General features: G+C 48.2%; 1 protein-coding gene across 1 annotated transcript in view; it reads left to right on the forward strand.

Moving 5' to 3' along the window:
* Positions 1-10,828, forward strand: part of Scnn1g (sodium channel epithelial 1 subunit gamma) — a 29,878-nt gene extending 19,050 nt beyond the window's left edge. The window contains exons 7-13 of the mRNA XM_090357700.1: positions 3,153-3,251; positions 5,638-5,755; positions 6,694-6,772; positions 6,854-6,911; positions 7,091-7,152; positions 9,349-9,424; positions 9,659-10,828. Of these exons, the coding sequence (XP_090213826.1) occupies positions 3,153-3,251; positions 5,638-5,755; positions 6,694-6,772; positions 6,854-6,911; positions 7,091-7,152; positions 9,349-9,424; positions 9,659-10,039 (873 nt within the window). The 3' untranslated portion in view covers positions 10,040-10,828. The remainder of the gene's footprint in view (positions 1-3,152; positions 3,252-5,637; positions 5,756-6,693; positions 6,773-6,853; positions 6,912-7,090; positions 7,153-9,348; positions 9,425-9,658) is intronic.
* Positions 10,829-11,535: the final 707 nt, after the last annotated feature.

The raw sequence follows: 11,535 nt of genomic DNA on the forward strand, positions 1-11,535 counted from the left end.
TGTTAATAATCAGTTTGTTGTGCCTCTGGGAAAACAAAGTGACCATCAAGTATCCAGGAAGCAGATGCTGTGAGCCAGAACACAGGCGTTCATTCTGACATGGAAATGAATGCCCTCCCTCAAGACCCACACAGAACCTGGCTGATGTTTAGGGACTGAGCAGAAGGAAAATGGCTGATTGAGACCGAGAAACAGGAGCAGGTGGTGTCGGGTAAATCAAGGAAGGTGAGGCCAAAGGTGGTAAATGCCATTCACTTTCCTGGGTTTGAGAAGAGGTCACCAGAGCCATTGGTGGAAGAAATAGGACAGAAAGCAAAGCACAGTGGGCAGAATGGTGAATGGTTGCTGAGGAAATGAACAGTGTGGATTGATTACAGCTGGAGCATGGGAGACCACTGTTGAGGCAAACCTACCTTCATGCGATCTTTCTGTATGGGTGTCTCTGTGTGTGTGTGTGTGTGTGTGTGTGTGTGTGTGTGTGTGTGTGTGTGCACGCGCGCGCACGTGCCTTCCCGGGTCTTGAATTCAAGATCTGGCCTCTGACCCTTAGCTTTTTCATTCAAGGCTGGTACTTAAGCTGTAGCTCCACTTGAAGCTTTTTGGTGGTTCATTGGAAATAAATATCTCATAGCATCTTCTGTCTCATGTGGCTTCCAACCTTGCTCTTCAGATCTCAGCCTCCTGAGTAGCTAAGATTACAGGTGTGAGCCACTAGCACCTGGCTATTTTCTCGTAAAGTACATCCACAAACTCACTTTCACAAGCACATGTGTCTGTGAAATTTAGAGTTTAGAAGGGGGGTGCAGAAGTTTGAACCCCAGCTTTTACACGTCATTCATGTAGTGTGACAGCCTAGCAGGTGAGGACTTAGTGAGCTTGTGTCTCTTGTTTATTAATGTATTTGTTTAATTTGTCTAAAACATGAACCAACCTGGCTATATACTTGAAGTTACTTGTTTAAAAGCTGCTTTCCCTGCTGAACAAGAACTCTACCTGTTGGAGTCGGAGAGGAGACTTGAAAGCAGACTTGGGCTAGGCAGGAAACATCTGGAAGGTAGAACTGGTATGTGGGGACTTGAGTTACCAGACAGCAAGCAGCAGGCAGACCATGTCTAGGATGCAGATAAGCAAATGGTAGGGGTAGAGGAAATGCTGAGAAGGGGAAATCTGGGTGTGTATGTGTGCATACACACACACGTGCATGTATGCCAATACTGAGGCTTCAACTCAGGGCTGGGTCACTGTCCCTTAGCTTTTTCACTCAAGGCTAGTGTTCTATTATGTGAGCCATAGCTCTACTTCTGGCTTTTTGGTAGTGAAATAGAGATAAGATTCTCACAAATTTTCCAACCTGAGCTGATGTCAAACCACAATCCTTGTATCTCAGCCTCCTGAGTAGCTAGGATTCCAGGCGTGAACTACCAGCTCTGGGCTGAGGACTTTGACTAGTCCTAGAGAGAGGGGATGAGCAGGAAACAAAGCACAGCTTGCTGATTCAGGGAGCTGCCAAAGCCATCCTGATGACTGAATGAAAAGGAGAGAAGTAGCTAGAATGGTTGGACTGTCATTAGTTACTAGGGACAATACAAGAGGCTGAGGAAGAGGAGTTTTTTGTTGAGTAGCTTCAAACAACTACCACCCAGTGGTCTCTCTGATCCACACTTCACTCAGTGGGTCTCCACTAGTTCTCTTCATGGTAGGTGAGGCTGAGAGGGTCAGCCCAACACCTAGAATCTCCCGCACTTAGCCTTCTTCTTCCTAGCTGGCTAACATAGCCTCATTTACATGGCTGCCTGAGGGCTGCAAGCTCAGGTATGGAAGGTAAATTCTAGGCAAGTCCTGGTTGCTCTCACTTCCTGGTGGTTGGCACTGGCCATGATTGGCTTGTTTGAGGACAAGCACCCTCTTATCTGCCTGTTTCTGATACAGGCCTGTCTCATGTCCAGACAATCTCTACTCTGCTGGACTTCTCTTGAAAGTCATCCATCCCACAGGACCCAAAGCCAATGGGGTCTCTCCAGAGAGAGGGGAAGTTACACACTGGTGGCTCACAGCTATCACCCCAGCTACTCGAGAGGCTGAGATCTGAGGATCCCGTTTCAAAACCAACCCGGGGAGGAAAGTCCATAAGACTGTCTTTAGTGAACCGGAGACTATCACCAGAAAACTGGAAGTGGAGCTGAGGCTCAAAGTGGTAGAGTGTTCGCCTTGAATAAAAAATGCTCAGGGACAGAACCAAGGCCCTGAGTTCAGGCCCCACAACTGACAAAATGAGAGAGAATGGAACCCCAGGCTGGGATTTGTCCTCATGCATCCTGCCGGCCCTTCCTGGCCCTGGCCCTTGGATTGGCCAATGGCTTACCTATCCTTCAGAAGGCCAAATCCAGACTTCTCAGCATGCCTGATTAAGCCTTCCCTGGCCTCTTTGAGGTCATCTTGCTCTGTTTGGCTAGGGTCCTGTCATGGTCTCCTGCCCCCAACCTCCTTCTTTTTTTTTTGCCAGTCCTGGGCTTGTTGAGCTCAGGGCCTGAGCACTGTCCTTGGTATTTCTCAAGGCTAGAACTCTACCACTTGAGCCTCAGCACCATTTCTGGGTTTTTTTTTCCTATGGATGTAGTACCAAGGAATTGAACCCGGATCTTAGTGCATGCTAGGCAAGCACTCTACCACTAGGCCAAACTCCCGGCCCCAATGCCAACCTCCTTCTGCCTGCTCTTCCCCATCTGTCCATAAGGAGCTGACCACAAGACAAAGCTCAGTGACTCTGTGGATGGTCCCTCATCCTCTCAAGCCTTCTAGTCTCCATACTCAGCTTCTCTTGAGTGGCTTGAACTCAGGACCTGGGTGTTGTCCCTGAGTTCTTTTTGCTCAAGGCTAGCATTCTACCACTTTAAGCCATAGTGCCACTTCTGGTTTTCTGGTGGTTCATCACAGTCTCAATGACTTTCCTTCCTGGGCTGGCTTGGAACTGTGATCCTCAGATCTCAACCTTCTGAATAGCGAGGATTACAGGTGTGAGCCCCTGTGCCCAACCAGTGTCACAACAAAATGGCCACTTGGCTACCAGAGGACCTTCCATTGGAGATCCCCCGACCCCTCTTCTCTGCTAGGGAGGGGGTGCAGAGATGAATGGGGGGCCTCTTTGATTGCAGACAGAATCGTTCAAGCTGAGTGAACCCTACAGCCAGTGCACAGAGGATGGGAGTGACATCCCGGTGAACAACATTTACAAGGCTGCTTACTCTCTGCAGGTATGGCTTGTCAGGTGAGCAGGCAGGCGGGGGGGGGGGGGGGGGGGTTAGTCTTAGTTTGTGGCTTGGACCCAGGAGACAAGTTCTCCCTGGGCTGAGGTGTGGTTGGTACCAGGAACTGGAGTGAGGATCTCTGGGGTTTGTCCAAAGGCCTTAAAATGTGAACAAATGATGCCAGCTGGTTCCAGTCCTCTTCGATCCTCTGTAACCAGAGCTTAATTGATTCACTGAGGTTTGTGGGGAACACAATGTACAGCCGAGACCAACCGCTTGCTAAATCGGGACATTGGCAAGTGAGGGGAGTGATTTGGGGAGTGATTGGCAGAAGGGTCAAGTGTTTGGCTCAGCAGCTGATGGGTGTCCCTCCTTCCTGGGTGGGCAGAACAAGTCCCTTGCACAATCCCAGAGGATGGCTGGATCCACTCAGAGGCCGCACGCTTGAGTTTAACCTGGGTGAGAGTTGAAAACTAGGGAAAGGCACAAGAAATGGCAAATTTCCAGCTTGTCACCGAAAACAAGGTGATCTGGCATCCGGATTCCAGCAGGACAAGCCAGGAGAGGATCCGCTCCATGAAATAAGCCAGGGATATCAGGTCCACCTGATATCTCACCCCACTAGTGACTTATATTTGCCACTGGGCTCTGAATGCACTTGTGGGTTCTGGCTCTTAAATGTAATGAGGATGGGTTCTTAAAATTCTTCTCCTATCCTCAGAGGCTATAATTGGTCTTCACCTAGAGCTTGTTAGCAGAAGGAGGGATAGCCACTGCAGAGGGGACTTTTATGAACCAGGAACCAGTGGCTCATCTTCCTAGCTAATCAGGAGGCTGAGGTCTGAGGATTGTGGTTCAAAGCCCAGGTCAGGCATGATAAAGTCCATGAGACTCTTTTTTTTTGCCAGTCCTGGGCTTGAGCTCAGGGCCTGAGCACTGTCCTTGGACTTTCTCAAGGCTAGAGCTCTACCACTTGAGCCTCAGCACCGCTTCCGGGTTTTTCTATATATGTGGTACCAAGGAATCGAACCCGGGTCTTTGTGCATGCTAGGCAAGCACTTTAACCACTAGGCCAAATTCCCAGCCCTCCATGAGACTCTTATATAATGTCCACCAAAAAGCTGGAAGTGGAGCTGTGGCTCAAGAACACTAGCCTTGAGCAAAAACCCTCAGGGACAGCACCCAGGCCCTGAGTTCAAACCCTAGGTTACACACACACACACACACACACACACACACACACACACACACACACAGAGAGAACCCACTAAACCTCACCTTCAATAAATACCCTTCCCCTTTAGAAAACTAAATAAATAAAAATAATAACTTAAAAGATACTCTTAGCCAGAGACTCTCTGTTTATAATAGAGATTTTTTAAGCCCCAAAAGAAAAGTAAGCTCTTTAGAAAGACACTTTCAGATAATATTTAGTGCTAAGCTAGCCAAGTTGAAACGCATCATAATAACTGGAGGAAATAGGTATCATTGCTCTTGTTTCAAAGATGAAACAAGGAAAGTATCATTAAAGTCAAGCGACTGGCTTAGAGTCACATAGCAGGTAGGTGGCAAGATCAGAACAAGGACATCTGATGTCAGGGTGACTGCCTGTGCTGAGCCTGGATCCAGGAAATGTCCTGGTAGTTTTTGCTGCTTATATTTCTCTAATGTGGAGTGCATGGATCTGGGGATTGGAATGCTGGGATTGTGTTTCTTTCTCTTCATTTTCTTTTAGTGTTTCCTTCCTTTCTTTACTTCCTTCTCCTTTCTTTCATTCATTCTTTCCTTCCTCCCTTCCTTTCTTTCCTTCCTTTCCTCCTCCTTCTTCTCTCTCTCCCCATCTTCCCCCCCCCCACTTCTTTTTTTTTTCTTTTTCCTGGTGTTTAAATTCAGTGCCTTGAACTTTTGCTTGGCTTTTCCCATTCAAGGCTGACATTTGAGCCAAACTTTCACTTCTGGCTTTTATTTATTTATTTTTTTTCTGGTGAACTGAAGATAAAAAGTCTCACAGATTTGGTTCTCCAGGCTGGCTTCAAATCCTGATCCTCTGATTTCAGCCTTCTGAGTGCTAGCTAGGACCATAGATAAGCCTGAGCCACCAGCACCCAGCTTCCTCCCATTTCTTGGAGGCTGTTACTGTCTCAGTTTTGAGGGGGGAAGGGGCAGGGCATGGGAGTGACCATTCTAGCCTTGGCTCAACTGATCTGTATGACTTAGTCCAGATTCTCAGGACATTTTCTAGTTTGCTCTCTTGGCAATTAGGGACCATTGCCTGCTTAGTATGGGCAGAGGGGATTGGGAAGGAAGTGGGTTCATGGAACCATCACTTGGCCCCAGGCACAGGTACTGCTGGGAAGTAACTCAGAGCATCTCTGGGTTTTTTTCCTTTCAGATCTGCCTTTACTCATGCTTCCAGACAAAGATGGTGAAGAAGTGTGGGTGTGCCCAGTACAGCCAGCCTCTTCCTCCAGGTGCCAACTATTGCAACTACCAACAGCATCCCAACTGGAGTGAGTTTGCCACCCCCAATGTTGCTCCTTCCAGGAGAGGGAGCAGCTAGGCCAGCATTGGGCTTTATCCTGAGACCCACCTATGCTCTACTCTCTTAGCTTTTTCCTTAAGGAAAGTATAACACGCTCACTAGATGCTAGATGCGTCCAGCTCACACCTGTACTCCTAGCTACTCAGGAAGCTGAGATCTAAGGATCATAGTTCAAAGCCAGCAGGGGCAGGAAAGTCTATGAGACTCTTATCTCCAATGAACTAGTGGAAAACTGGAAGTGGAGCTGTAGCTCAAAGTGGTAGAGCACTTGAGGGAAAAAGCTCAGGGATAGTGCCCAGGCCCTGAGTTCAAGCCTTACAACAGAAAGGGAGAAAGAAAAGAAAAAGAAAGAGAGAAGGGGGGGGGGATTTAAATAGCTTGCCTGAAATCACATAGCCAAGGGACTAACAGAACTGGACCCAGGCCAAAGGCTGCATGAATCTCATCTCATGCCTTTAGCTACTTTTAATCTTAGTGTGAGGATGGAAGTGTCAGTCCTAGAGCTTAACCTCAGTGCCTTGGCACTATTCTTTAGCTTATTTTTTCTCAAGCCTGGCACTCTATCATTTGAGCCACATTTCCACTCCTGGCTTTCTGCTGCTTAATTAGAGATAAGAGTCTCCCAGACTTTCTTACCCAAGCTGGCTTTGAACTTCTGTCTTCAGAACTTGGCTTTGTACATAGCTAGAAATATAGGCATGAATGAGCCCTCTGCATTCGACACCATCAATATTCCATTTCCCCCAAATCACAGACCAATGTTTATTTTCAGAGAGCCCATGTTTGCAGAAAATGAGAGGAGAGATAATTAAGTTAGGGAGGAGGGTTCCCGGGATGGCCCAAGGACCCCTTCTACCCCCCTTCCATGGCTCATAAACTGACTCTGCCATGTCCTGTGTCTATCAGTGTATTGCTACTACAAGCTGTACCAGGCTTTTGTCCGGGAAGAGCTGGGCTGCCAGTCAGTATGCAGGGAAACCTGTAGGTAAGTGTGGGCCTGGGGCAGGGGGCTGGGCAGAGCTGGGTGCCCTGAGCCACCCAGGCTCACTCTAGTTCTCTCCTTAAGCTTTAAGGAATGGACCCTGACCACCAGTCTTGCCCAATGGCCCTCTGAAGTCTCCGAGGTCAGTTCTACTCTTTTTTTCTGAAGCTCAGACGTTCTTGCCATCCTCTGACTTAGGGGTGGCTTAGGGGTGCCCCAGGAGAAGGGGCACTCTCTGCCTGGGGAGAGTGAGGGCGGTGGCAGAGATGGGGAAGACAGCAGACATCATAAATCCCATTCTCTTTTCTTTCTCCATCACAGAAATGGTTGCTGCCAGTTCTCACTTGGGACCAAGGCCAGCAAATAAACAAAAAACTCAATAAGTAAGTTGACCTCTGCCCATTTCCCTCTTGCCTATGTCCACCTCTGTCTCCCTCTGTTTCCTTATTGCCCAGCCCTCTCTTTTCTTTCAATCATGCAGTCAACAAATATTTATCAAGCTCCCGATCATGAGCCAGGCCCCAATCACACGTTTGTTTGACCATAACCTCCTGAAATGCTTTGTACATTGTAACTCATTGAAGCTGTAATAGACATACAACCCAACTGGCAACACTATTTCCTTATGATGGATAAAGCACTCAGCCAACACTCAGATGGTTCCTGCAGCTTGGGCCAAACCAGTTGTTCATAGCTGTCTTGCAGTATTCTCACAGGTTGAGTTCTGAGACCGTCCCCGTTCCAGGTGGATGCTAAAATTCCAGGATGCTCAAATCCCTCATGCAAAACAAGATGATGTTTGCATGGAAACCTACCACATCCTCTCGTACCTTTAAGGCCAGCATCTCTAGTTTGCTCAGGGTACATCACACAATGCAAATGTCATGGAAATAGTCGTAATATCTTATTTATCGAAAATAATGGCAAGACAAAGTTTGTAGTCGGGGGCAGGTAGCTTATGTCTGTCATCCTAGCTGCTCAGAAGTCTGAGATCTGAGATGTTTGTGATCTAAAGCCAGCCTGGGAGACAAATCGGAGAGACTTTTAACCAGCAAAATGCCAGAAGTGGAAGCATGGCTTGAGTGGTAGAATGACATAGTTGAGCAAAAAAGTCAAGTTAGAGAGGAAGGCCCTGAATTCAAGTTGTAGTACTGGGAAGAGAAAAGAAGGGGAGAGGAGAGGACAGGAGAGGAGAGAGGAAGAAAGAAAGGGAAGGAGGGAGAGGAAAGAGGAAGGAGAGAGAAAAGGAGGGAGAGGGTCTGTACATATTCAGGACAGATACAAGTTATTTCTTGAAAGTTTTCCAAGCACTGTTGTTTGAACACACAGGTGTGAAAGGTACCAAGGCAACCATGAGCTAATGTGCCTCACTGGTGCCTAGACCAGTTGGTAAATATTTTGAGTATCCCTTTCAACACACATCTCTCATTCTATTTAATGTTGTAAAAGATACCGATCATCGTGTAGTAAATATATCTCAAGGCTTACTGATATAGCACAACTTAGGGGGAAAAAAGAAAAGAAAACCTCTACCAAGGTGGACTTGAGAGGCAGGTTCTGATGAGAGCGGTCAGGCTCTGACAGTAAGACACTTAAGTATCTGACACTTAAGTATCTGGCAGACACTGAGTTTGCAAACCAGTGACACCCTAGGCCAAATCAAGAAGTAACCATAGCTCTGGGAGTTTGGCCTAGTGGTAGAGTGCTTGCCTAGCATGCACAAAGACCTGAGTTCGACTCCTCAGTACCAGATACATAGAAAAAAGTTGGAAGTGGTGCTGAGGCTCAAGTGGTAGAGCTCTAGCCTTGAGAAAGTTCAAGGTCAGTGCTCAGGCAGTGAGTTCAAGTCCCAGGACTGGCAAAAAAAACAGCTGCCACTTTGGAATGAGTGCAGGCATTGGTATGTGTCCTCACATCCCAAGGAGATGGTTCTAAATGGCGGCAGTCGAGGACTCAGACTTGAGCCACAGCTTTTGGGATTGAAATAGTTGTCTCAGCTAAACATTAGCTATGCAATCTTTGATAGATTCTTTAACCAACCTGTATATTTACATTTCTGTGAAATGGTAAGAAGGATGATTAGAATATACTTCCCTCCCTACCTCACAGACGTGATGAGACTTAAGTGAGTTCATTTCCAGGGTTGTTTTTTCTTTGGGGGGGGGAGGGGAGTTGTTTTACAAAACTTGACAGTTCAGGAAGTGCTTAATAAATGCTAGCCAGGCATCACCCCTGTTTCCTTCTCTCCCCTCCAAGTCTTCCTCATTCCCTATATGTATTTGAGATTGCAATCAAACAATTACCAATGTCACTTTGATGAAGAGTGGGGTATTGTGGGAAATGGCAGATACCCTGACTGATCTAATGTGGAAGTTAAAAAATAGTTGTGGATTAAGACCCTAACACGGGCTAGGGATAAGTTCTGGAAGAAAGGAGATGCCCCCACAGACAGCTTCTTATGGACGGTACTCAGAAAGCTCAGAACCCGGGATGGTAAGGGTCAAGAGGAGGAATTGACCACCTAGAGGAGTTCCAAGACTCCAGACCCACCTCAACTGTACCTGGTACAATTTCTACAGGACTGACCTGGCCAAACTCTTGATATTCTACAAAGACCTGAACCAGAGATCCATCATGGAGAGTCCAGCCAACAGTGTGAGTTCTGGCCTTGTGAATGTGGGTCCCATCTATCTAGTCTGGGGAAAACAGTGGGGAAATCTAGCCTGAGCTATGAGGCCGCACACTGGTGCTTCTGCCCCTAATCCTAGCTCAGGTGTTCAAGGTGAGCAGAGGGGATAGGGCCTGCCTCTGGCTCCTTTGGGGTGGGGTCAGGGTAAGGCTTGGGGGCCTGGGGTTCCTCTTGAGGGAGGACCACGGACTGTCTTGCAGATTGAGATGCTCTTGTCCAACTTTGGTGGCCAGCTGGGCCTCTGGATGAGCTGCTCTGTGGTCTGCGTGATCGAAATCATTGAGGTCTTCTTCATCGATTTCTTCTCCATCATCGCTCGCCGCCAGTGGCAGAAAGCCAAGGAGTGGTGGGCTCAGAAACGGGCACCCTCTGGCCTGGAGGCTCCAGCCAGCCAGCAAGGGCAGGACAACCCAGCTCTCGAGATAGACAATGATTTGCCCACATTCACTTCCGCCATGCGTCTGCCTCCGGCCCTGGATGCCCAGGTGCCAGGCACACCACCCCCTACATACAACACCTTGCACTTACAGAGAGCCTTTTCCCACCAGCTCTCTGACACTGAGCTGCCCAGTGAGTCCTGAGAAAGGGCTCAAGAAGGACTGGGTGATCAGGACTACCACTGTGAAGGTCTGAGGACTTAGCCCTGGTCTCTCCTACTGAGAGGGCCTCTTGAGAACAAGGCAGGACCCATTGAACCCTGCCCTTCATTCTCATACTTGACCAGGCCTAGAGGAGCATGAACCTGCAGTCTACACTGAGCATGCCCAGGAGACCGAGGCTGAGGCCGTGGGGGCCAACTTCCACAGAAGCCAAGCAGAGCATTCTTCATTGGGTCTGGAGAGAGAAGGATGCTTTTAAACCCCAAGCCCAGGGCTTTGGCTGTTTCCTTGGCCCGGGCTGGGGCTTGAAGGTATGGTTTTGGGCAGCACCAAAGCCAGCAGGAAGGGCTGGCCCTGGACCTATCCCTAACCATGGACGTTGAAGCAGCAAGTCCAGGTCCTTGGAGTTATGTTTGGGGAGGGATACAGCAGAGAGAGGTGTTTCACTCTGCGACTGTGATCTGAGAAGCTAAGACAGTGGTCTGGGCCCTCCCTAAGCAGAAAGGGGCTTGGTAAAGAGCACAGCTGGACACATCTGGCAAATGTTTCCATAACCCTCCCTCTAGCTGTTTCCATAGGCTAGCTCACTACCACCCCAAAGCAGACCTCCCACGGCCACCACCAATGCCTCACCCCCCCCCAAGAAGCCACCAGTGCAGAGAGCCTGCTCTGGGCCCTGTGGACACCTTTGCGTTGAGTTCCATCCCAAAATCTGGATGCTGGGGTGTTCTAAGCAAGCACTTATGTAAACTAAAGGACAGTGTGAGACTGTCCCCAAAGTGTGTGTGTGTGTGTGTGTGTGTGTGTGTGTGTGTGTGTGTGCATCATTGTTAAATGGCTAAAATGAACCTACCGAGTCTAAGAGGAATATTTTGTGACTCAGGAAAAGGATGGGAGAGTCAAATGTCAGGGTGGAGAAATAAAGTTTTATTGACACACAGGCCTGTTCATTCATTTGCTGCTGCAGCTTGTGGCCGCTGTTCTCTGGATCAGTACAGGTGAGTGGTTCAGATACAGACAAACCCACAAAGCAGTGAAATCAGCAGTAAATCCTCACTGGTCCCTTCCAGATAAAGCTTGCTGACCCTTGGATGAGTCCATTAAGGACATGTGACAGGTCTATCTTGTAGAGGAAAATTAAAAAGCAGATGTACTGAGAGGTTTGGCCACTTGCTCAGAGCAAGATAGCCAAGACATTTGTAGAGCTGGGACTTGAACCCAGGCAGTCTGACTTCCCAGCTATTCTAGTTTTCTATTCGTTTACTTTTGTTCTAGCACAGTGGCTTGAACTCAGTACCAAGGCCTTGGTCCACTTCAGGGTTGGCAGTGCTCTACCACTTGAACCATTCCCACCCAGCTTTGTGCTGCTGAATTAGACATAAAGAGTTCACAGATTTTCCTGCCTAGGCTGGTTTTGAACTATAATCTTTAGATCTCAGACTCTTGAGTCCCTAGGATTATAGGTATAAACACCAGCG

This window comes from Megascapheus bottae, chromosome 25, assembly GCF_031878675.1.
Source record: "Megascapheus bottae isolate mThoBot1 chromosome 25, mThoBot2.hap1, whole genome shotgun sequence".
In the NCBI taxonomy this organism is placed as follows: domain Eukaryota; kingdom Metazoa; phylum Chordata; class Mammalia; order Rodentia; family Geomyidae; genus Megascapheus; species Megascapheus bottae.